This window comes from Orbicella faveolata, unplaced genomic scaffold (assembly GCF_042242905.1).
Source record: "Orbicella faveolata isolate gen_17 unplaced genomic scaffold, um_ofav_v1 contig_47, whole genome shotgun sequence".
NCBI classification, from domain to species: Eukaryota; Metazoa; Cnidaria; class Anthozoa; order Scleractinia; family Merulinidae; genus Orbicella; species Orbicella faveolata.
The window spans coordinates 20,628,133-20,655,132 of NW_028301577.1; the positions used below are offsets into that span (position 1 = coordinate 20,628,133).

The 27,000-nt window shown below is 40.4% G+C and overlaps 1 protein-coding gene and 1 pseudogene across 2 annotated transcripts; one reads left to right on the plus strand and one right to left on the minus strand.

Annotated features, from left to right (window-relative positions):
* Nucleotides 1-22: 22 nt before the first annotated feature.
* LOC110047605 (uncharacterized) lies at nt 23-26,384 on the plus strand. Of its 2 annotated transcripts, XM_020753350.2 has the most exons (7): nt 23-106; nt 176-232; nt 20,925-21,002; nt 21,943-22,110; nt 22,443-22,568; nt 23,492-23,681; nt 24,008-26,384. In XM_020753350.2, the coding sequence occupies exons 3-7, from the start codon at nt 20,978-20,980 to the stop codon at nt 24,057-24,059; spliced, it is 561 nt and encodes a 186-aa protein (XP_020609009.2). In that variant the 5' UTR covers nt 23-106; nt 176-232; nt 20,925-20,977; the 3' UTR covers nt 24,060-26,384. The 2 variants fall into 2 exon arrangements, with proteins under 2 accessions (XP_020609009.2, XP_089136636.1); XM_089280510.1 differs by lacking the exons at nt 23-106; nt 176-232 and having other exon boundaries at nt 20,644-21,002.
* Nucleotides 16,203-18,516, minus strand: LOC110047604 (serine/threonine-protein kinase mos pseudogene; annotated as a pseudogene).
* Nucleotides 26,385-27,000: the final 616 nt, after the last annotated feature.

A 27,000-nucleotide genomic window follows, 5' to 3' on the forward strand; every position in this document is an offset into this window, starting at 1 on the left:
GGCCGAGGGGCCAATCATATCGCTCAGCCAGAACGAGGCAACAGGCAGGGATAAGTTTAAAATATGGCGGCGAGCATGGCGCACGTTGTAAAAGAGAAATTTGCAGGTGAATACTTCTTTTTTGCAACTTTGTTGGTACTCAAATTTTTTACCCTAAGTAGCTTATTTTATGTAGGTTATCTTGCGAGCCTTCTTTTAAAGTGACCGGTGAGAGAAAACTTACACTGTAATGGTATGTAGATCAACTTCTATTTTAAGTCTTTATTGATCTTTATGTATAGATATCACATTAGAGACAAAATACGTTAATGGGTAGATATTATAATCAGCTATTTTATTTAATCTTTAATAAGAGAGGAATAGTTGAGAGGAAGGAATTGTTTGACATGTATAATTCTGAAGTTTATTCGCATTTCAATAGCCCACTATCCTAATAACGTGATTGGTTTTCTCACTGTTTGCCACCGTAAATTACCCACCTCAGTAATGAGCCCCCTCCCTTTGGAGCAAGAAATTTATGAACCCGCCACCACCCCATCCCACCCCACCCCTATTTCCTTCACAACCAAAACGCTAAACAATGGACTGTGTTAAAATTGCCAATGCATATTTTGTTTAATGTGGCAGTACCAATCCAGAGAGAAATACACATACATGCTTACAATTCATCAAATATTTTTGCTTGACTGTGCGATTGGTTCTAACGTGGCACGACTGAATATGCTACAGCTAAAACTGGGGAAAGTCCGAGTGATATTCACCAATTTTCAAAACTGAATGTGTTGCGTAAAATATTTGAAGGACAAACAATAGCCTTCATTAGGCGCAAAAATATGCTCCTATATATGTCCTTGGGCATATACCTGTTCCTCAAAGCTCACAGTTTTCCTTGAACTATGTTCTCAGAAAACTGTTTGCCTCTCAGAGCAGATAATATCTGAAGATAAATACCTGAGCTTGTGTTCATGCCAAATGGAGGCTATGTATTTATGAAAATGTAGTTTACTCATAGTTACATGTATTTTTCTCAAACACCTGCTTGGCAAGAGATGAGGGGGAACAATTACTGATACTTCATTATTAAAAAAGAATTGAAGCAACTTCACTGACCTTAGCATTGTACAGAGAAATTGAATGGTAAACTTTTAACATGCCAGCATTTTGCTAAATGAATATGCCATCCCTCTGTTAAGCCCTACCTCCATCAAATGTGTTAGAAATAAATAGCCTAGGGGTCCAGTCATGCCGGGGCCAAACAGCCCCATGTCTTTGTTTTTAGGGCTGTTTGGCCCCGGCTTTGTGAAGATAATTTTATGGTATGCTAATAGACCACCATAATGCACCTATGTTGTTGCTAGTTTTGGCCTTAACTCACATTTAAATATTTTATGTGTGACAGCTGTGTCTTGCTGCATCAATTAAACTATTTAGATTCCTTGTCCTCACCACAGCTTGCTTGATTAATACCTCTAGTAAGAAAATGTGAATTCACAGTCTAAGTTCTATTAAGTTTTTATAATAAAATTATCATATGAAAGCTATAGTCTTTGTAAATCATTCTACATATTTGGTAATCTCAACCGGAGGCCATATTTGGTTTATTTTCTTTGGGATAAATGTTGTTTTGATAATTCAGTTTTTGCAATAGTATTGTTTACACTCTTGATTTTTGAAGCTGTTTTTCTTCGACATACTGTTCTATTAAGACTGTATGTAGCCCTTATAGTCTTCAACTTTTTAGTGTTTTGGAATTTGTCTGTCTTCTAAGAGTGATATGTTTAGAAACAGGACAGGCCAGGCTTAGTTCACAGTCATCCACCTCACTCCAAAAAGTGAGAGAAGTTTGCATTCGAGATCTGAAGCAAATAATTTTCAGTGATCAGGTGATAAGTGCAGTAATTATACATGGATTTGAGTATTTTCTCTTGTTGATTAACTAAATGATTACTCATCAGTATTTAATTTTCATGCTTGACTTGGTGTAGATTGAATAATGATTACTGTAGGAAAGAAGTCATCCTCATATAGTGTCAGTCTTGTAATATTTTTAGGATAGACTATTAGGAAATATCATGGACATCTTCATCATTGCCTTTGTCGTCATCTCTGTCATCATCATTTTTGTCATTGTCATCCTGATCATCATTATCATCATCATCACCATCATCAAATTGTCATTGCCTTGATGTCCCTTGTCTCTTCTGATCTTCAACCACTCCATGCACTTTCATCAGCTTCTCCCCCCTATGCCATTCCTTTTTTGATAGCCCTGGTTCAAAATAATGCAACAAAACAGATTACCAGTCTTATACAGCTAATTATTCAGTCCTACCAAAACAAAAATAAAATGTTATCGTTGGACTCAGACTGTTTAAAAGCTTGGATTGTTTAGTACCTAGGAGTGTCAGAGCATACTTGTTTGGAAGCAGATTGTTAAATAATCTCCCCCTGTGTTTTTTCTTTGTTGTTACTGCGCCTTTTATTAATTTAATAATATGTGGACTCTAAAATTCAAAGCTCAACCAACAAATGCGTTTTTTGCTACCATCAATTAACTGTTCGGCCACTCCTCCCTTCTTCTGACTATGTTGTCTGAACTGTACTCAACGATTCGATTTGATTACCGTGTGCTTGGCAGTAGTCTGAAGCTGGGAAGAGCTGCCGAGCCTTTGATTGGTGGTAGTGAAAAACACATTGTCGGTTGAGCTTTGAATTTTAGAGTCCACATTTTATTGAAAGGTGCAGTAAGTGCAAACCCAATCAGATGAAAGTACCACTGAATTATACATGTTCAATCAATCAATGCCAAAATTAAGCTGAAATAATTATTACTATGAAATGTTTCTGAAGCTTTTTGATGGCAAAGGAGGATAAATTTCTTTTTTGTTTCTTGAAACTTCACCATCTAAGTTTACTGGGATCTTAAAGGGACACAGCTTTGGGACTGCGCTGACCTGGACACTAGTTTTCTCACTTTGAAAAAAGTTCACCTCAACCTGAAATCAAAGTACATCCACTTCAATCTTCACAGTGTTTTGCTTGATTTTCAATTGTTTACTGAATAGCCTGTTTTTGAGTGTGCTTTTGCTCATTGTATGATACTATTTTTATCATATTTGGTTAAAAACAGTATGGATCGCGTCTCTGTGATATGCAAATTAGCTAGATGAAATGGCATCTAATGCGCATGTGCTCCAGCTGACTGTGTCCCTTTAAGCTGGCAACATGTGTCAACTTACAAGTAGTTGTAAGTGACCAGCTGTCATGAAACATCAAAGCTGTTCATGCTCTTCATGTTAGCTGTTAATAAGGTGTCCTGAGAACCAATCAAATTCAAGCATTGTGTTATAAACGATCGAGGACTGCGATATAGGACAACAACAACAACATGTTTATTTTCTCAATGCAAATATGAATTTTTAACATTTGAAGTATATTTAATATATGTAGCATGTTACAGTTAAGGCGACAATTATTGTAATCTTATATTGATAAGATTGGAGGCTAAATGAACCATTAGGTGTTTGAATTAGCCTCCTGCCTAGTTATGTCTGTTAGACCATTTTACAGTTGTCTGCTCAGTGACCTGGCCTTTGAATGGCAGCGAGGCTGGAGTTGACCTTGTTTTGATACAGACCTCACTGCTTTTGTTGTGTAAATCAGGTTGTTCTAATGCTAACTAGGTGCATTTACATGACAAACGCAGAGAGGTCTGTATGAAAGCAAGGTAACCTCTAGCCTCGCTGCCATTCAAAGGCTAGTTCACTAAGCAGAGAACTGTAAAATGGTCTATTGAAGGACAGGAGAGATGAAGGGAGAATTTGTAGTCTACAGTTGCTCTTTAAAGTCCTTGGATTTCTTAACATGGTCTTGAAATGTTTGGAATTTATTTATGCGTCCTCAGATAGTCCTTTACTTTCTTAGTATGACCCTAAAATTCCTTGAATTTCTTTGTATGGTCTCTGAATGTTATTACTTTCCTTTGTATGGCCTTAAAACAAAATATGCAAGAGAGCAAGTACAAAAAGTTACTGGACATTTTCAGAACCGGGGTTTTGCTATTGGATCTCTGTTTTTGCCGGTTGTAGATAAGTGAATTCATTTGCCCGAAAAACAATCGTTGGTGATAGAGTCGCTAAAATGATGAAAATGTTAATTATTCTGTATACCTCTTCTAAGCCACCGTAGATTTGACTGATTGTCAGGTTGTAGCGACAATCGGATAGTTATACGATCCAAAGCAAGATTGGCTGGGATCTCGCGTGTATTGTGTACTCCTCTCACGGGCGCATCCTCGAAACTCGCGTGTTGTTGTCACGAGTGAGGTTAATCTTTTTACTTGTGTTTTGGTGATCTTGCTGACGTTGTTCGTAATCATTTGACGTTTTCACTGACGCTATTTAAAACCCAGCTGTTCATTGGAATGAATCCAGCCTTTTAATAGAGAATTGTGCCAATATCAGTGTCTACATTCGAGTCTGTTCTAATCTTAAATGCGAACTATTTGGTCCAATCACTGCGGTTTGCCTTGATAATTTACTATAGTGACCGTCTGACCGTTTAAAGCACGTCACTGTAATACTGTATTTTAGATGAGCAAGTTCGTTTTATAGATGCGTTTTCAGGGGACACTTAAGGTATAAATAAACACTGCCATGATCAGGAATTTGCAGTGGCAAATTCCCTCAGCGCATATTCGTCTACTGTTCCTGATAGAATTGGAATTCAGAAGTGTTTTGTCTCAGTGAAAACGTGTTCTGGTCTATGGAGTTTTCAATAGACACAATTATGCAAAGTTTGACGCACAAATGGGTTTGACAGTTTAGAAGTGAGCGCAAGAAACTCTCTAGTTTCTTCGGTGCAGTTCAGGCTCAGCGACCAAGGCTGTACTACCCCACCTTGCGTGCGGATGGTGGAATTGTCAATTAGCCGCTCTTTGCGAATTCAATATTTGAAATGAACCCTTTTCACAAAAGTTGGTTTGTTTATTTGAAACCACTTAAAATTCCTTTAAGAAAGTTCAATTCATTAGTGAATATGGAAAGTGGCTCAGTGATAAGTACAAGTGGATATTGGAAAGTTTTTTTTTGTTCATTGATAATTTTGCGGTTGCTCAAGAGCGGTCATTCTTTCAATCATTTTCTTGTTTCCCTGGTTAAGCACGCGAAGTCTCGCTCGGTACGTGCCCGTTCAAAATATTTTCCCAGGCTTTGGCAATGACTATTTTCGGTGAGCTTCATATTTTTAATGTTCAAGCGGCAACGTGAAACCACATTGCCTCCCGCAGTGATACCGGCGAGTGTCCCTTGACAACATATTCTTCACAAAAAAGAACATCTTGCAATTGGAAATGAACAAAAACCTTGAAACGTTTTCTGGTGAGAAAATTGACCGTTAAATGCAGTTGTAAACATAAGCGACCTTTTCAGGAAACGGTTTATTATTTAAATGAAAAAGGCTGATTACATAAGAAATTCATTTTCTAAAGAGTTGAAGGTGGCCCAATATTTCCTTTGATGCATAGTCGTATCGAATGCATAATTTAATCGTTAATATATTACGTAATTTGTATCATTCGTTTTATTCTTAGGCCCCCTCCACACCAGGCCGGAGAAATTTGAAAACGCCGCTTTGTTTCTACGGTTAGGCCAACCGTCACGAAAACGGAGCTTTTCGAAAACGTTCTTCAAACCGGTGAAATTTGAAAACGCCGTCTTTGCGTTTTCGTGCGGACGGAAAACATTTTGAAAACGGAGCTTTTCGAAAACGATGACGTCACGATAATCACGTGATTTTCCTGTCCGAGTTTTCCTCAAACACAAATCAAAAATGACCGGTGATTGTTGCGTTTTCAAATTTATCCGGCGTAGTGTGGACTGGAAACATTTGATGCGTTTTCAGAGTGAAAACGGCGCCGTTTTCAAATTTTTACGGTATCGTGTGGATGGAGGCCTTAAAGAGATTGAGCCACGCTTATCACTTATTCTTCTTATTCAATGAACTGTCTCAGGGATATATACTGTAACTAAAAACGATAAATTCTTTCTTTTTTTTTTTTTTGCGGCGGACAATTCCAGAGAGGGTGGTTTGAAAGATGTAGCATTCTCACAGAACAGAATGAAAGTTTACGTGCTTTTACTGATGTATTCGGATTTCGGCGCGAAACTTTTCGGACAAATTAACGCACAGGAAAAACGGTTCGCCTCGTATTAATTTGTCTGTTGCGTGCAGAGCCGTTCCTGCTCAGGCTATGAAATCTAATTTGATCAGCAATTTTTTAGGTACATGTACAATTTTTGAATATTGTAGAGATCATATTTACGAAAAGTATTTGATATCGGAGTTTGGTTCAAACGCCGTCATATTTGCGTCCTTTTTGATGTTAAAAAAACCTGCTTTGTGGGCTAAGAGAGTAGAACTACTACAGGAGGTTCTTCTGGTGAACAGTTAATCACTGCAATAATAAATAATAGGAGAAAAAATGCGGAACGTTTCTGATATTTGATGGAAATGTGTTTTTTTTTTGTATAAAAAGTCTATAGCAAAAGAAAAGGAATCATTTGATTGCACCAATGAGAGCCGTCATATTAAAAGCCCAATTAACATGAAAAGGAAGCCCAGCATTCGAGTGCACTGTTAAGTTACACGCCTCACAAGTGGACAAGTGCTCTCAATGGTTGTTAACCAACGTAAAAGGAACCCATTCAAATGCACTAGTTGTCAATGAGAACCGTCAAATTAAAAGCTCAACTAACGTAATAGGGACGTCAATCGAGTGCACTGTGAAGTTACACGCCCTTACAAGTGGACACCTGTAATTGGATGCCTGAGTTGGTCATGCTCTCAATGGTTGTCAACCCACGTAAAAGGAACCCATTCGAGTGCATGCACTGTCAGATTGTAAGCCCCTGTAAGTGGGCAGCTGTCATTGGCCATCGAAGCTGCTCTGACTGTCATTAGTTGTAAGACGTTAAAAGGAACTCATTCATGTATATTTCCCGATAGCATCTGTCAAAGTGCAAGTCCTTGCAGGGGGCAGCTGTAATTGGACAGCTAAGCTTTTCGGAAATGACACGTGCTGTTAAAGAACCAGTCATAATCTTGCTAAGTGCGTGAATGTGGGCAAAGTAACTTTTAATAAATCACACTAAAGAATACACAGGATGTCGACAAGTTTTCCTAGACGATTTGTTCTCTGTCATTTTTGATTCAAACTGTTGCATGACCTGCAACGATATGATTTAGAAATTTCTTATAAATTTCTTATAAATTTGCCATTCATTTGGCAGATATTACTAAAACTAACACTGGTGTATTCTAGCCACTAAAAACTGCTATATCGGCAGGTTTTGCCCGAGTTTAGTTTTTCGATAAAGTCACTAGCTATATAGTATGAGAGGCTTTCGATCTAGGTGGTCGTTTGTTCTCTGTAGACCGTTTAGAAACCTTTTGGAGCCCGAACTATAGTCTTATGTGGGGCAAGTAGTCCTTGAGGCAAAGCTAAGTCAACCATCGTTCATTTAAAAAGACGAACGCCAACGAGTATTCGGAACTTTAGTTTATTTGATCAGTATAAAAGAATTGGTAGGTAATTTTAAAAGCACTCAATCCACACTCCATGGCAGGTTGTAGTATATTCTTCATATCAAAGTTGTAATCTTTTTTATGCTGCTAAAGGGAGCTTAGTCACGGCATTTTGAGTTATTTTGGCCACGTAGAAAATTAACTTAAATTTGTAGGAAACCTGAAAATAGTAAGATCGACAAACATCAGAGAGACAATAATAAACCATAAAGGAACAGGGATGGAGAAGATTTACACGGATTACAAACGACGAACTTGAAAAATTTAGGCTGAACTTTTCAAGATGTGCAAACCGTGACGTACTCCATTTAGTACTTTGGAATTGAACCTCATATGACAAACAAGTCTTCAAGCAGTGAGCCCTTCCTAGGGGCGGTGGGGTTACATGTTCCCATGATCCCTTAATCTTTTTTGATTTTATCCCTTGTTCCCCATTTATAAAACCACTTGTTCCCTAAAATGTTTTAAGCTCGTGCTCCCTTGATCCCAAAAACTTTTGCGCTGTTCTCTTGATCCCCAAAAGTTTTTATCATTGTTCCCCACATTTGTTTACTTGTTTTACTTTGCTATTCATGAGAGAAAATAAGGAGAGCAAGGGGTTACTTGAAACAAATATATAGCTTTGCGATATTCACACCTAACTGACGTAGATGGAACATGTTTTACGTTAGGGTACACAAGTACCTTTCCCACCTCACCCCACCGCTTCCTTGCCTCCAGACTAATTAATTAATTGAAATTAAATAATTAAACAAACATTAAAGTTTACACCTTAGCGCCATAGGGCCATAGGGAATTAGTGCCTTAGCGGCAGGCAGCCCCCAAAACCATCCCAATAGTGCACTCTGCACTAAAAATCGCTTTCAAACCGCTTCTTTCTTCCCCTTGGAATCCGCTCATGCTGTACTTCATTGGCTGCAGTTTCTCTCATCTCAACGGTGTCAACTGCCTCTGTGATAGTGACGACTTCATTGGTATCTTGAAGCACATCCATCACCTTCTTCAAGCTCTAAGATATCGTGACGGTAGTCATGGCAAACAATGCTGATATCGACACTATCTCTCTGCATCTTCCTTGAACAGCACCAGATTCAAAGCAACTTGAATGAACACTGTTTTTTTATGTGTCACGAAGCAGGCACGAAGGCATGTAGGCACGAAGAGGATTATGTTTTATGCCGACACTCACATTCTCCTGCAGACAGGCTATTACAGTCAAACCTGTATTAAGCGGACCCCATATTAAGCGGACACCCTCTATTAAGCGGATAGCAGTTCAAGTCCCATTTTTCTTTTCCCACATTCACTGTAAAAAATACCTGTATTCAACGGACACCTCTATTAACGGACGCGGACCCCTTAAACTTGACTTTGATGGTCATTTCTATTCTTAGAAACCTGTATCAGACGGACAGTGCAAAAAGAATGCATGATTTTTTTGTCCACGTTTTAGTAGATCGGTCATTTAAGTTTGCCAGTAAACTGAGCTGTCACAGAAATGCAATATTTTGTTATTCGGTTTTGTTTTTACAGAACTTTTGTTCTTGTTTGGTTTTGTGAACTTTCACATGATTCGATCAATGTGGATACTGTTACTGTATCACACTTAAATCGCTTTACCCCATATACTTGTCATTGTTTATGGAAATACGGGTATTTCAGAGTTCTCGACCTTTCACAAGAATGCTATTTGACTCTTTCAAGGTCTTTTAATAGTGAGGAAAATTAATATGACCCTTTTAAGACGAATTCTGAGGGAACCTGTTTTCAACGGACACCCTGTATAGAGTGTGTGCACGTGACGTCATCAAATTCTCAAATCCAAAACTAAAGAGCCTCTAAAGGTTTTACCCTCATCAAGCATAAGAGATACTAAATTTATATCTGTTTACAACTTTTCAGCTCAATAGCGTCCTTCGTTTGAAAACCGGCGCATTTTCAATTTCGAAGTTATGGCGGTGCGTGGCATGAAGCTAAGATCGCGTTTGTCGAGAAATATACACTTATCTCGTGATTTTTAGCCATTTTAAGAGTTAAAGTATTAGGAAAAGTGCTTGTGTAAATATTCGGTTCAGATAATCAGTTGTCTAGATAGCCAAAGTAAGTTCCAGATGTTTACACTATTTTCCGGCCGCCATATTGGAGGACTAGGTTCTATAATTTTGCGCGGAACATTTCGACGAATATCTCAACTTTGGAACAACGCACACACCTTAAAATTGGAGAGCTGTCGTCTTTATTTATCGTCTATAATAAAACAATTTCTTGACTTTATCCACTGAATGGTTTTTGATTTTATTTTTTATTGCGTGACAATGCACACACTCTATTAAGCGGACACTAGCATGGGTCCCGAGGGTGTCCGCCTAATACAGGTTTGACTGTATTACGACTGATGAGAATCACTGGAATCAACTTAAACACAGACAATCTGGCTTGGTTTGTACAAAGTCTCTGTTTTTTTTTTTTGTTTGTGTTTGTGTTTGTGTTTTTTTTTTTCATGCGGCACTGGGATCACTGCTGTTTCACTCAGCACGGTGAAATCTAGGCTGTATAGTCACAGAGTCGGCTACATTTCGATTTGTAGACAGAGTTCCTCGGTTGTCCTTTGTTGTCATGTTTCGTGTTGTTTTCTCGGGAATGCTCTGACCATACATTGCTCTCCAGTTCCTCATTTGATTCAACTGCTTTTCAGATAGTTTGTGTGCCTTTGGAGGGAGTAACTTGGTTAAATCCTTGTAGTGTGTTGTGGTGAAAACCTCTGGGTAGTAGACAGTGTTTCGGCCAGAGCGCGCCATTGCGGAAATCCCGCGCTGCAATCAGAGATGGCCCCCAGAAAAACGAGAAAAGGGCCAATTTGGCCCTTTCCTTTTACAAGAGTTCAGGCTTAACACAGGCATAGTATTTTAAAAGCTATCCCAGGGCTCGAAATTGCGACCGATACGGTCGCCAATGCAACTAACATTTCATCCTTGGCGACCAAAAATTCTGGTTTTGTCACCATAATGGCGACTACATTTCTCTGTGTTGACGATCAATAACGGCTATTTTGTCACACATTATGTCCTTCTAGAAAATCATATTGAAAGATCTTTACTTCTAAAACATTCAACATAAGAAAAGAAATCAATCCGTCCTTTTGCTTTGCTGTATTTATTCTCTCACATCGGAAAACTCCCAAATGGCTGGTCGTGTTTGAAATCGCCCTATAATGCATTGCAAACCCTTGATCATTGACTACGTCATGTATGCCTAAGGATTGTTCTCTTGTAATGCACTTCATACTAGTATCTAGTATCTGATTCAAAAGAAACTTTATTGAGTTGAAACACTCCAAAAAGCACTTATTAAATTTTATCACAGATCTAATAAACTGCTTTATTTTCCTTGGTACCCTGACGCATTTTTTTCCTTCTGTAGCTTTCAATTTATTGGCCCCTTTCCTAAAAAAATTGGCCCCTAAAAAGGGTCTTCAGGGGCCACTTTGGCCCTCAAGTAAAATTTTCTGGCTGAAACACTGCAGTAGAACTTGGCAGCTGTGAACTAAGCAAGTGGTGTAAAACATTGCCTCTTCAACCATTCCTTAATTTTCTTGCTGAATCTGTAATCGAATTCACGCTGTAGGAGCATTGGCGTCACTTCTTCATTTCTGAAAATGTGTTTTCGACAAAGCAACAAGCGTTAAACGACTTTTAATACTAAATTTGGTGATAAGGCTTGGATTAAAACGGTCTAGGAGGTCATTGATAAAAAATTTCCATGAGGCCCTTGTGTCTCAGCTGTGGTTACACTTAATCTAAGCCGATCAAGGCTCCATTTCTCCATAGGCTTTCCATGCCTAGTGTAATAAATTGCCCCATGCAGTAATTGGTACAACTGTGATTGCTTCGATCGAGCTGCGTCGTGATCAGCTGTAACCAATAGAAAATGTAACATTGTCGTAATCTTGATTTTTGCCATATGGCAGAAACAAACGTTCCCAAAATAATACTCGAGTGAAAAGGACTTTATGACCCACCTAGGTTATGCTGACATTATATTATTTATTTTAGGGATTGGGAAAGTTTAAAGAAATATATAATTGAAAGTAGATTTTAGTGTTCCTTGATCCCAACGATCTAATCAGGAGTTCCCATGTTTCCTGAAAATAATTTGACAATATCCCCTGTTCTCTAAAAATAAATGCTGTTGTTCCCGTATTTGCTAAATACCTTGGGAGGGGGCTCAGCAGTTGGAATTTAACTAAGATCTGGGATTCTAAGAATTTCTAAGTGTCCGGAAATTATTTAGAGAGTCTTGTCTGCTTCCAGAAGTTTCTTCAGTTATTGAAATACCTGCGTGCTCGTTCGACTACATCAGCCGTGCGGTCACTTGACAGAAACGTAGTGTTTTCTTTCGATACAAATTTTTCTAATAATGTCTTTTTGATTACTTTGTTATCAAGAAATATATAGGGGCCTATTCATAAATGACCCTATTCATAAATGGCTGCCAAGTAAAAATTCTTTTGTACGTATTAAAATTAACCCAACTAACCTCGTTTTTGAGTTGATCATTCCAAAGAATTTTTACTTTCAAACGAGGTTAGTTGGGCTAATTTAACTACATTCAAAATAATTTTAAATTGGCAGCCATTTATGACTAGAGTCTATAAGCATTGGCTACAGGATCGTTTTTGAAATAAACTTTTGAGAGAAATCGGGAGACTAACAATAGCCAATTTCCGAGTTGCGTTTTGCCTGCGTCAAAACCAGTCTAAACCATTCATATGAAAATGTGTTCCGCCAACAGGTTCATTTTCATTTTCGTGGTGTTGCATCAAATTCTCACAACCATTATGAAGAAAAGTCTATGAAACTCAGTAAGGAAAATTATTATTTCGATCATGGCATGAAAAGGTTATTGTTGTAACGGACAAAGGATTATGCTTTTAAAATTTTTCTGGCTGGACTCGTTCAGTGAGGTCCTCGATCGTTCTTGGCAGACTGTTTTGACAGCCTAGTCAAGAGTTGCTCTTGTTCTGTTGTTGATGTTTATGTTAGTGAATTGGGGCTGTGCGTTATAAAATTTCTCATTTGATAGATGTAGGGTTGAACAAAGAATCGTATCAATTTTAGCCCGCCTCTGGAGCTGAAGCGATCTTTTTATCGTTAAATTGTAAATCCGAAGTCTACCTCCCACCGCCTTTTTTATTCCAAGGTCAGAAAATGCAGCGCTCCACAGGAGTCTTATTCTTTGCCAGCCCGAAGCCACAACAAAACGGAAGCCCCGCCGCATGCAAGCTTTGCGTTAATTCAGTCCCCGTGAGAATCGAGCAGGCATCTCTTCGATAGCAACACTCCGCAAGCATGTGGCCGTTGTATGATGTGAAAAGCCGCTAAAAACCTTATTGAATTCAGAAACTAATTTAGTGGACATCCACATAGCAACCGCAAGAATCACGTGGGTACCCTCAAAATGGTGCAAATTGACCTTCGCACATTGCGGACCTCGGAGACGGGCGGCACGCTTCGACGTTAGCGCGTTCGTCCTGGTTACACGCCCGGTAACTGTGGTTGTACAATTTAATTTGGGATCAAATTCTTACAGTTGTCTGCGAACAATGAGCCGCGTGTGTTCAGAATACTTTTCTCTTTGTTTAGTCCACAGAACAGCTGCTGGAACAGCACCCCCATTGAAAATGTGCGAAATTTTACACATGCATGAAAGGAGCGCGCGCTTAATTTAGCCGTTGCCACTCGGGCAATGAAACTAATCTTAACTCATTGAGAAGGACAAGCAAAAAAGTTTTCCCGTGACCTTTTACGCCGAGAAATCAATCAAGTAAACTTATGCTCTGCTTGCAAGAGCTATTAGGTCAGCAAAATGGCACGTTTTGCTGGGATGAATATAATTGGAAGGCAATTTGGCCGAGCAGTTGATTAGAGGCAAGCCGGTTTATTCAGCCTGCTTCAGCTTTTTTGCCTCGCTGTTAGGATCTTCACGGAGCGTTTAATTTGCTTTCCGTGACGAAACAGCATAAAGAGAATTTCACGATTATTTTCGCTGTTTTTGAGTTAGAAAATGTTGCGTTCGAAAACAAACATTTCTTCTCGTGCCGTTTCCTAGTAACCTGCGCGAGGTTTTCCGCAATTCTTTCCTCTTTTCGCCTTTTTCCTCATTTTCTTTTGTGTGGCTTATACCATCTGTTGCTCCTAGTTTCGACTTTTATGATAAACAGCATTGCTACTGTGTTTATGGTTTACCTCGCAATGGACAGTGTTTTGGTTTTGTGCGATCACATCGTGAATTTCACCTGTCGCATGAATGTAAATAAGTTCATATTCTTAATTACAAGAATGTTTGACCAAAGAGAGTATTGTTTAAGCTTGATTTGGATTTTGTTTGAAAAGACAGTAATTTGACTGTGCGGAAGTTGTAAGCGGCCCCAAGACAACTCCACAATAGCAAGCCATTTGTGCTGTAGTTCCCTCGATGTTTGTTTGATTATGATGCTCTAGTAAATCAGTCAATAGCTTTTGACAGCTTCGCTTCAAGTTTAAACCAATTTACATCCATCGAAGGCTTTATTAAAATGCTCTCCTTTTCAATTCTGCTTGTATAAAAACAAATCCAGCCATTTAAAATCTGCGTGGCCAATTGAAACTCGTGTACGTCATTATAAACTTTGAAAACCTTGCCACATTTTGCCTCAATCGTCCGATTGATTTCAAGATGCATTATTACATCTATAACCCGCGTGTAAATTCTCGGTCAACTTTATTAGCTCATCTCGGTTAAATTAGCCATTTATCTTCAAAGAATCGCCCACGGGCGTGTGCTGTGCGCTTCCCAAGGCCAACCATCTTACATGACGGAAAAATTCTGCTTGATCAAATTTCACACTTCCCCTAAGCAACGTTTCAATTACCAACCACACTCTGCTCGCATTGTTGCTTAGCGACAGGTTAGCTCGGTGCAGGAACAAAAGAAATTTCGGAACTTCATTAATCAGTAAGCTGACATGCAATTATTTACTTTTTCTATTTTCGAAAAAGCGTATCCAAACAACGGAAGGAAAGATTGAGCTGAAAGTTTATTTAGTAGCCATTCCTTGTGTAGCTTGGGTGAACAACTGGAAGATAGCTGTGGCAGAGTTTTTGTCGAGTTGAATTTGCGATAAGTCCGCGCGCGATGGTAGAATTTGGAAGATGGTTGAGCTGTCGGATCCCTACAGAACAGTCTCGACTTAACATTTGATTGGATTTGCTTCTCCATTACGATGCCATTGATTTTGATTTTCAGCTGTTTGCACGTTTTTTGCATAGGTAATGATTTGACGTTCTCGCCTCAACCTGCAAACCCAGCGGGGTAGATATTCGTTTTGAATGACTTCCCGGGGTCTCGATATATTGCTAGACGGTGTGATAGAGTGAAAAAAAGCGATAGAGCTGTTTGATCGCGAGCGTATGATCAGCCAAGGCGCAGTTTAGTCGTAATCGTTACAAATTGAACGCTGCAAATTTATTACAAGGGCTTTCATGATCTGGGTTAGAGTGTAGCCATGATGTCTAATGAGACTTGTGTTCAAAAGCGGAAAGCTCCAATTACGCATCATTACCTCATGTTTCGGTGCTTTTACGATTTTGCGCGGTTTTGCGCGACTTATCGAGCGCTCTCGCGTCGCGAGTTCAATCGTCAACTTTGGATTATTTTTTAGCACATAGTGTATTGAACAACCCAGCGCTTTTCTTTCTTGCGGCTTCGCATATGAGCAGCTCGCGCTGCGGCACGCGTCGCCTATTAAGTAAATTGATTGTATTGTCTCGGCGACCAATCAGCGTTCGAGGCTAGGTCTCGTTCAATGCGTGCCACGCCCCCAGCAGGTGAAGACACAATGGAGTTAGCGCTGAACTTGCTGAGTCCCTTGTACCATGGTTGCAAAAGGCACTATTGATTTTAATGGACAACTACAGCTGGATAACTACAATGAGTTTTTATGTGCAACGAATGCAAATTTGTGGTTCTCTTTGTTGTGCTTGGGTTAAGCATTCACGGTTTTTGAGGCTCGTTCGGTCGGTCGGTCACAGGGTTGGAAGCGGTTGGCGGTATAGAAAAATGCCCAATTTTGTTTTAGATTTGCGAACTTTGATTTTACGAGAAATCACGTTTTTCTTGAAATGAGTCGCCCAACCCGTGCCAATATTCCTGATGTGTTGTAAAAACTCTGCGCGGTCGATCTGCGACGAACTGTCGTTGCAAGAACGTGGCCTTAACAAAAGCCGTCTCCAGGGGGTTTAAGAATAGACCAAAAGTAAAAATTAAGTTGCTCTGTAAGTCTTGCGAAAGACGCCGATTCAAAATTCTCTCGAGAATTAACCGGGTTTGGCGTCGAATAAGTCACTCGATTGACTGTGCCTAGCGTCCTTTGTTAATCTTTATCGGCTGATCTATGGAACACTTTTGAAATAGCTGCGCTGCGCTGTTAATATCAAGGCAAAAAGTAAAATATCCCACCAACTGGAACAAAAGAGTGCGCCATTTCGCTTCCGTGAGCGGTGGTTTACTCATGCAAGTAAAAGATCGCGCTATGAAAACTAGCCATGCGTTATGCGGCGAAAAATCAAACGAACACAAACTTAATTTGCAAATTGTTGCATTCTTTTATTGAGAATTCATAGATTATTTTCGTCTTGGCAGGAGCACTTTTTTTTCTATAATGGTAATATTATACAAATGTTTACAATATAACTTGATTTATTTTTATAAAAAGGCATTTTTTCTTGTCCAACGTCCTTTTAGAAGCATAAGAACTGTTTTGTGCACGAGCCGAAAATTTAAAACCCGTTGTCACTTTACAAAAAATTTGCATTGAAATACTAGAAAACTAGATTGTCCACTGCACTGCTGCCTTAATGGAGACCACAGTTAGTGTAGTCTGGTGTTTTGATGGCGCACCTGAGGACTACAAACTCTTGATCTGTCGCAATCGTTGACTTTTCTTTCCTCTAGCAGATCTCTGGTAAATTCTTTCTCAGCAGCTCGGATTTCTTGGAGCTTGGCAACAACGTCAGAAGCTGCAGGTCTGAACTTAGCCTCGGCTTGCCAACATTGTCTGATTAAATTTACATATTGTTCATCTCCTGTAATTTCTTCGTTTAATTCGGGCCGCAGCTGATACGCGACGACTCCGAAAATAACTACGTGTTGATTCTCGTTTCCATAAGGCTGCTCTCTTGTTAACATTTGCCAAAGGCAAACTCCGTATGAATAGATGTCCGCTTTTGTCGTTGGACTTTCGCCCTTGAGAAGTTCCGGTGCTCTGTAAGCATAAGTTCCCGTCAAATTCGACTTTGTTGGGCTAGCAGGCTTGTTATTTTCCTCCACGGCTCGGCAGCACCCAAAATCTGCCAGTTTGCACTGATCGTCCGCAGTTACGAGCACATTGCCCGGTTTTAGGTCTAGATGGGCCAGCCCTTGTTGGTGGGCAAACTCCAAGGCTGTGGCAATATTTAATGAGAATTTTCTGCGCCGATCACTGCCTAACTCCTCAAATGGATCGTTTATAACGCTTTGTAAGTTCCTTTCGCCGGCGAACTCCATTATCACGCATCTAGCGTCCATTATTGTGAGCACCGCGAGGGTACGCACAATGTTCGGATGGCTGAAGTGTAGAATGGAACTTTCAGCTTCGAAACTTTCCAGCGCAGCTCTCTCGTTCTTTGTTCCCTGGTGAAGCTTTTTAACTGCCAGTCTCTCACCGCGATATCTTGCCTCGTACACACATCCAAAACCTCCACTTCCTAATAATCGTCCGAGTTTAAGCTCGGATGCGTCAAACTTGCCGCTCTGAATCGTGTTGTGAACCATTTCTCTTCGTCGAAGCCTGCTGCAGCTCTCGCACAATGTTCTCTGAACTTCGTGCAGCACCATGTCTCGAAAGTGAAATATAAATACACCGTCTGCGAGCTGAAATGTGTTTTTCTCTTCCTTAGCTCTTCGGCGGTTGACAATTGCTGCTTTTTGTGAGTTTGACTCGAGGCTGATTTAGCCAGGACTGGCGAAATTTTCTTATGTGTACTCTCTTTGTAGTGTCGCAGAGCGCGAGCCGGCTACGTAGTGAAACAAATGCTTTTCTAAGGGACTACTAATAAGCCACGCGCAAAGCCTTTCTCAGGTGTGAATTCGGGGGGTAAAACAGAAGTTGATGAGTCTCTTGACCAATCACAGGGCTTGAACCGTTCAAGCATAACCAATGAGCAACAGTCTCGCTTGACGCCCCACGAGGTTCATTCATAGAGTAGAGTGTATTTTGCAAACGGGAACAGCCGTGCTGGAGAAGCTGGCGAAATATTCCTCTTTCCCCCAGCTGTAGGCAACAGCAGAGCTGCTTAAAATAGCAGTGCATATCGCACGGGATTCGTAATACTCGTGTGTGGTTTTCGGCTGTGCACGCTGGCTCGTATGCGTGGAAGCACGTAAATTTGCATAGCAATTGATGCGATCGAGCGTAAACGGAATATTGACACTAATCCCTTAACGCAACAAATTGCGTTGGCGGCTCACGAAAATCATTGCGCGTTGAACTGCTGGGTTTTTTCGCACGTGGGAAAATATTTCCATCCTTTTCCATACCACAGTCGAATTGCACGTTGCGCACTGCTCGCTCAAGTGGGCGATCGGGTTGAATTTTCTGTGGTTGAACTTGCGCTATTGTAAATTACCTTGCATGACAACCTATTTTGCATTTCTACCGCAGATGGACGTTAATTGTTGAATGGAGTGACTCGAGCCTTTGCTCGCGTGGCAACCATTGAAGAACGCCATCTGATTGGCTCAGATCGATCGCCATTCAGACGATGTGCGCTTGATTGACATAGCATCGCTCCAAGTGACATTGGTGGGTTTCATTCACGATGCCATACTCGTCAACACTAGCACTGAGGCCAAAATAACGCAAAGCAGCTATTGCAAAAGGCTCCTTTAAAAACCTTTCATCCACAGACTTCGAATTTATGCGATTGTTTCCCACTGTTTAACACGTTGCTAATGTGAAGTAAAAGGCCTTTCTCCTTGATTCCTGCATTGCGTGTTGCTTCGAATCATTGATTTAGAAAATTAATGTTCTGATTAGCACTGCGTGTGTACTGTAATGTTCCATGTCACCTCTCAAATCCTTCGCTCTCACGCTAGTTTCACTTCAACGCGCAATTACCTTCTAAATATTTCATCTACGTTTGCGTGACTCTCTATTTTTAGCGGTCGCAGGGATTTGGGTTTTTTTCCGTGGTCTTTTTCGGTCTTCGGTCTAATATTTACACTTCTTAGTTTGGCACAGGGATTCATTGGAAATTCCATAGTTAATATTGCCCCTACATACGGATATTCAATTATTTTCAATTTCAGTTTTCGGCGCGTCGAAAGTGAAAGATAAACCCGTTTATAACTTTCGGTGGGGTTGAACTCGGCGAGATTAAAAAGAAGCATCGGTGCTCTCTCCTCTGACCTTGACAGAATGACTTTTTCTGTGGCGATATTGTATTGAAAACCGTATGTTATTTTTAAAAGAATGACAGTGAAAACAATACCATCAGGTTTCAACACAATTCTGGGAAGATACTTAAATTTTTAATAGTCCATTTAACTCCAGAGCAGCTATTGAAGATGTAAAATGTTCCTATCATTTTCAAAGCTAAGAGCATTTTGGTCGTTAATTTGATCTTAACTTTCGCATTGCGCAAAGTGGCGTATCGCCACAAGGTACCAGATGCTGCCATCAAGAAAGCTCTGCTCGCAGCGTAATTACCTTGCCTATGCCCCCGCAACACTCGTTAGTATTTACCTGGACAACAGGCAGTAGCTATAGTAATCCCGCAATACTTGTTATTATTTACGTGGAGTAGGCAGTAGTTATAGTAATCCACGCACGCATCCACGCACGCATCCACGCACGCATCCACGCACGCATCCACGCACGCATCCACGCACGCATCCACGCACGCATCCACGCACGCATCCACGCAGCTCAGATACAAGGCCAGTTTCTTCTACAAGTTTTAACAAGGGATAGATGGAAAACGAAACTTATAGCTCGCGGTAATGAGTGGTCGAGACAGACGTCTATTGTTGCCGGCATCAGGAAGTTTTTGTAGAAAAGTGATCTTCAAAATGATTTATAAGTACGGAATCCATATTGTCGATTCAATCTTCGTAATATCCGCCTCGGTCTTCATTATGTGTATTGCTCATGTTTTATTTTGTTTATTTATAGATTGGGACAAAAACTCTGCAAAGATGACGACAATAACTGAATTGCGTCTGTGGCGTAAAGCAAAATTGAAATCGAATTTAGAACTAATTTATCATTTTATTGCGACAGTTGACGCAAGGTTGACGCCAGTCTTTTTAACAATGGCTTTAACGACCGAGTTTTAAAGTTCCTGTTCAGTGTTTGTTCAAACCGTCGATTGCCTGTTTTTCGGTTACCCCTGAGAGAAGTTTTTAGCGTCGTGTTGTCAATTTGAACAAACATACCTAAAACAACACTTGATTTTTGTTAGTTTACTATTGATCTTTCTAATTTGTGTGGAAAACAACATTTTTTTCGTTTTATTTTGATGCGTATGTGTAAGGAAAAGTTTCAGGACTCTTTTGGGAATATTCGTTCCCAGTTTCTTTCCAGGTTTTTCTTTTCCCTTTTCAGTCTGATTTTTCACCAGGTGACGATAGTTGTGATGTCATGAAAGATTTGTGACGTCACCGTTTCGGCAAAATGGCGGAAAATTTTGACTCTGATTATGCGGAAAAAAAGCCCTGGACAGAGAACTCAAACCAGAGAAAATGTTCCTTTGAGATAAAATTAGTCATCTTCTACAAAGAGCAAGTCTGTGCTTTTGTGTCAGTGGCGATCAGAATAGAGTGTTTTTTACCACCTTGTCTACATATTTACCTGCTTTTCTAATGCTTAATCTTAAACTTTCTAATATTCTGGTGTAGTAGGCTTGAACTTTTTGTTTGTATGGATCTAAATGAATTCCCTGTATCTCCGGTTTCAGTGGCATGAAGCGGCTAGGAGTATTTCAACCCCCTCCCCCTTCCCCGGGGAAGGGTTGAAATACCAGTCCATCGCAGAGTTACCCTTAACATTAAATTCACCAGTACCCGTTTATACCCCTGGGTGGAGAGAGGCACTGAAAGAGTAAAGTGTCTTGCCCAAGAACACAACACAATGTCCCAGGCCAGGGCTCGAACCCGTACCGCTCGATCCGGAGGCGAGCGTACTAACCATGAGACCACTGCGCCTCCTCAACATGGGGTTCCAATCCACCTTTATTTTACCAATTTTTTTCGTCTTCTTTTAGTTGTCGGATGCTTCTCGCGGTCATCGAAACAGCCGCTTGTGAGTTGTGACCGAATGACCTCAGCTGACAGGGAAACATGTAAGTGAACTTTTCCATATTATATTGTCACGATTCTTTCACTGAAAAATACACCACTCGTAAAATGTATACGAGACTACATCCGGAACCCGAGTGGCATATTATTCATATCCTCACTAGTGAAGACATTGCTGACGTCCTTTTCCCGCCTCCCAATTGCTGTTGTTTGTAGAGGATAAGAAGGCTCAAAAAATTCACCAAACACTTAAAGGGTGAAGTACTAACTCAGTGACCCGGGGGCAGGGCTTGGAGCTGAACCGTTGGATCCGAAGTCCAACGCGTGGTTTATTATTTGATAGACTTTTGTCAGGATTTAAGAAAGCCGTAGTAGGTCGTGACAAGATGAAGATTAAAACTCGAATAAATCAGGTGAAAACAAGATAGGATTTACCACGCTTCCCGTATTTATACAGCCAGGTCCTTAAATTCGGTTCCAGAGTCCGGACACTTTTTTTGCTATGCGTTAAGGTTTGGCAAAAGTAAAGTTCATCGTGAGTACGTTTGAAACTATAGATTGGGCGAAAAAAAAAAAAAGAAAAAGGATCCAAAAATTTCGTTTTAGTGGCACTTACTGCGCCTTTCAGTAAAATGCGGACTCTAAAATTCAAAGCTCAACCGACAAATGCGTTTTTCGCAAACGTCAATCAAATCATCGGCTGCTCCTCCCAGCTTCCAACTACTACCGAGCGCGCAGTAATCAAATCGTTGCACAGTTCAGACAACGAAACAGTGCTCGGTAGTAGTCGGAAGCTGGGAGGAGCCGCTGAACATTTGATTGACGGTAGCGAAAAACGCATTTGTCGGTTGAGCTTTGAATTTTAGAGTCCGCATGTTATTGAAAGGCACAGTAAAAAGATTTGGATTTAGCCTCAGAAGAAAACTTTATTTTTGCAGACAAATTAGATCAGAGCTAATTACCTGGTCTTCTCTCTCTCGTCAGTTTTTCGCCGGAGAGTCTTAAGCAAGTTGTTTCCTTCAGAAGAGGAAACAGATTCAGAGAATGATGAGGACACGACGAAGCAATTATATTCGCCTGTCGGGACGGAAAGTGAAGACTTACATGACATGGCCAGTAAGGGACAGAAACGGAAGCTCGGGGAGCATGACGGTAGTATTCATTTCTTACGTACCTTGTTATTTCGTTCAGCTCAGTCGCAGTATTTTGAGAATTTTTGGCGCGGTGCTAAATTACCGTTAAATTGAAGGAACCCTGAAAATAGTAGTTTACTTAGTTAGAAAAATACCAAATAGATAATATTAAACCATAAAGGAACAAGGATGGTTAAGGATGGAGAAGATTAACACGGATTACAAACGACGAACTTGAAAAATTTAGGCTCAACTTTTCAAGATGCGCAAACCACAACGTAGCTCCTGTTTACTTCGGATATGAATTCATCGTATGATTTGACGTACGAGTTTCATGTTATTTCGTTCTAGGTCGAAATCTTGCTCCAAACGATGACGTTTCGCTACATAATCATGAAGAAAAAACGTCGCCGTACTCTCCACAGCTTCATGCTGTAGAAAAACCTGTCTTATCTTCCTCGCCAAGGTCTTTACGAGGTAAAAAAAGAAATCCTATAATGGCATCTAAGAAAGGAGTTGGGGAGGGGGGAGTGCATGTTAGAGTCGGAGAGGGCGGACTGACCGGCTGTGAGGATGCTTTTACCCACTTGGTTTGAACATCAAGAGGAAAGTTGTTCTTATAAAGAAGTTCAGTTCAAAAAGATTTTGCCCGTCTGTAAAAATCCGGTTGCCTTCCTGCTGAAGATGTTAATGAAACCCCTGTATTAGATGAAAATACAACAATTTATGTTTCTTGCCAAACGTCTTTGCAAGATGTAACAAAAAAAAAAATAAGGGATGGACAAAATGATCCTCGTCGTTAAGTGACTAATCCCCAGATTGTCACCTTGAAAAGTTAAAGAAAAGGGTGCTTATTAGAATCAGAAAGAAGGAGGGAGAGGGAGGGACGGAGGGGAGGGCTTTATAGGCCATACGGTAGGCCATTACATCAATTTTGATTCCAGAGCGTTCAGTCAAACTGGTCTATAACAGGCCACTTAGTCCAGTTCTGGTCCTCTCTTTGCGTAGCGTTGCGTGACAGAGAGGGGGCCATAACTGCACTACAAGCCACTAAGAAGGCACGAAGTCTGCTGAAACGAGATATGACAGAAAGAAGAGAGAATGCGATGAAATGGTACAAGGCATGTACGCGACTTTCATTATGTTACTTTCTTCGTTATACCTGTAAGCATAGAGGTTTACAATCAGTTTGCTTTTTTAAGGTTGGCGATACTCAAAAATATCCTCCTATGCGGACTACTAGACCCCCTTTTGCCTTGTCACGCAAACTTCGGAGGAAGATGTGCGTGACAGCCCAAAGCGCGTCTGCGTCGAAGGCTAACACAAAAACAGTGATCATTCAGTTGTAATACTGCCATTACGCAAGACAAGTAACAGAACTCGTCATCATTTTTCATCAGTTTCCCAAGATCTCAGCGCAGCACATGAAACATTGTATCAATCCAGTGCTAAGGAATGCGAAGAACAAGCCGCGCGGCACACTGGATCACAGCTCACGGCCGAATCAACAGAACAAACTTCGAAATTGTCCAAAAATCAGAAACGAAAGCTAAAGAAAAAGCGGCACAAGGAACGAGTCCGTTCTAGTGGGTAAGTAAGCTAAGTAAGTTAACGGGTGTGAATCACCTCTTTTTCCCTTTTTTTGGCGCTTTGATCGAGCGTCCATATTTCGACAATCCATCGTTTGTTCCATTCTGTATGATGAGCTCATATTCTATTTATGAACAAGAGACCATAACGCAAGAGAGAAGCGTTTTATTTCACGTGATAATTCTTTCTGATCTATTTTTAGTATGTCGATGAATCTTTCACTCCTGTGCAAACTTGCGCTTCTATGCGAAACGAAGACGGCAAAATAGATGTGAAGTCTTAAATGAACGTTTAAAAACTGGTTTTGTCGTCCGATTCTGTTTTAGAGACAAACAAACCACTCCAGCTCCAAAAGAATTCACGTACGAAACTGGGTAATCAAGATGTTTAGACAACAAACACCGGTGGGACAAGAGTGGGTGAATAACCATATGGTGTACACACATGGAGGCTCTTGCGAGATAGTAATGTACTACTGCCGTCGGAACAAACATCAGACGTCTTCCCGTAGTGGTAGATAAGAATACATTCGGATTCCGCACAGTTTCTCCTTTCGGGATCAACCGTGGGTTTGGTGATATAACTGTCGATGCGTCAGTATCCTCGTCCGATATTTTAGCGCCCCCCCCCCCCCCGCACACCTCACCCCAGAAAAAAAAAAAAAACTTATTTTATTTGTCTTCTTGACCAACCATACGTTAACAATAGGCGGGAACACTGCCTGAAGTCTCCATATTGCTTGACGATAATTTACGGGCAACTGTGTGGCGTGCTTTTTTGGCGATAGTGTGAAGTTCAGTGTAAGTGATTTAATCACCAACTGTCAAAATTGTTTATTCACAACACAACTCCTTAATCCGTTACATTCTTAGCACCGTAACGAGGCAACACCATAAGGAGGCTAGCCTATGCGCTCCGCCATCTTGATGCCCCATGTGATACGTCACGTCTTACCTCATGTTGCGAAGCAACGGACTTACTAGAAGCCGTGGTCTCAGTTGCCCGTCTGATAAATGAGCTTGTCATATACAACCAAATGTAAACAGTCATTCCAATGAGCTAACATACTCTTGAATTTAAGTACTGAGCTGACAGCAAGATTCGGTTACCAGGCATTATTTGGCTCGTTCATTTCTTCCACCCACAATAACCCAGAACAGTCTCTTCTTCTGTGGAACTGTTGGCGTATCAAGTTGGTCAGGATTGCAATTTTACAGTCGAACCTCTCCGCAACGGCCACCTTGGAAAGGAAAGTGGCCGTTGTCGAGAGGTGACCGTTAGGGGGAGGTAGGGGTGTAATGCGACACCGGTTTTTTTTCGGGGTTGTAACATTTTTTTGTTTTTTTTTTTTCAAAAAAGGCTTACTTTAGCGTATATGAATCAAAAGATATCAATAAAACAGAAACTTAACGGAAACGGAGACCAACGGCGTGCGGTACGGATCAAGTTTGGTGACCTTTTACGATAAGAAAATGGGGTTTTGTATATACCGTTCGTCAGTCGTTGATTAATTAGCCGTTGTCGAAAGGTTATTTTGGCTGTTGGGGCGAGTTTCAGTGGCCGTTGCCGTTGTGGAGAGCTGGCCGTTAAGAATTAAAAAATTAGACAATTTTGTAAATACTCCCTAAACTTCATTTATTTTTAGTATTTTTCGCGACTACAAAGTTTAGATAATGTTGTAAATGTTTTTTCAATTTGATTAATTTTGATTGTGTAGTTATTAGTAACTTAGTAATTTAAGTAATTGTTCCTGAAAAGCCCCATTGGGGAGGTAACAATAAAGTATGTATGTATGTATGTATGTATGTATGTATGTATGTATGTATGTATGTATGTATGTATGTATGTATGTATGTATGTATGTATGTATGTATGTATGTATGTATGTATGTATGTATGTATGTATGTATGTATGTATGTATGTATGTATGTATGTATGTATGTATGTATGTATGTATGTATGTATGTATGTAAAAATTTACAATGTAAGATCTTATCTAGTTTAAATAAAAATTTACAGCTAATAATAATTTGCAGCTTATTTCAGTAGAGAGGTTAGAATAAGAGTGAATGTATGGACTATAGGCTAGTACTAAAAAAAGCGGCCGTTGTAGAGAGGTGGCCGTTAGTGGAGGTTTGACTGTAGTTAAAGTTGCTTAGAAATTCGTCCTTTCATATTACTCGAACCTGAATGACAAAGAAAAACGTTGGTTGGAGAAGTCGACTGAGAGGCGAGGACATCACTGGCATAGAGAATTGAAACGATTCGATATGTATTTGTTAAGTGTATTTTTTCAGATATGTATTTACAATCCATGTGCCAGAAGCAATTTTTTAACACCGAAGTAAGCATTGGCTACAAAACCTAAATTCCTTAATTCAGATCTTCTGGCTGCTCCGAGAAGGGTTGTTTGAATGCATATGACTAGCCTCTTCCAGGCGTTCAGTTAGTTGGAGCGCAGCGCGAAAAACAGCGCGCGAAAAAATATAAAAAGCATGGCGAGAGGAAGCGAAAGAACTTTCGTTTCATCTCGCCGCGTTTTTTTTTTTTAATTATTTATTTTTTCCCGCGCCGTTTTTCGCGATGCGCTCCAACTAACTGAACGCCTGGAAGAGGCTAGCATATGACCTGTGATTACTTCACCTATAAAATGCATCTAAATGCCTCTGTATAGTGTAAATAAAGAATTGAATTGAATTGAATTGTGGATCAAAACCTTTTCTTGCCACGATGTTTGCACCTCCTGCTCTCTCATTACCCTCATTACCCTACCAGCTACACCGTGATGTTTTACATGTAAAACAAAGTAATTGCTTTCTCTGATCTGATATGTCACGTTATCATGGATAGTTAAACAAAAAGACAAAGTGAAACTTTGTGCTTTATTCTTCTAAACAAAACGTCTCAAATAAATATTGTAGCAATGACATTTTAGCTGTGAAACTAATAAATGACAAGTTGAACAATGCAGTAAGCCCTCCTCTCGAATAAGCCCGGCCCCCCCTCCCCCCTCCCCCCTCCCCCCTCCCCCCTCCCCCCTCCCCCCTCCCCCCCCACACCCCTCGCCTCATCCTCTTTTGGGAGAAGGAAATTTTTCGAGCGTCTCCTCTATTTTTTTAATCCCCAACACCCCTTTTACGGTCCATCTCGAACAAGACAACAAACGGCAGGTTCTAGCACAGATTTACACACACCTGGACACAAAAAAGAGTCTAAATATGACCACTTTATTGATGAAAGTGCTGTCCAGAAAAGAGTAGTACATAGATGGCCAGCCTTTCCCTAGCCTCCACCCCTCCCCTCAAACGTAAAACGTAG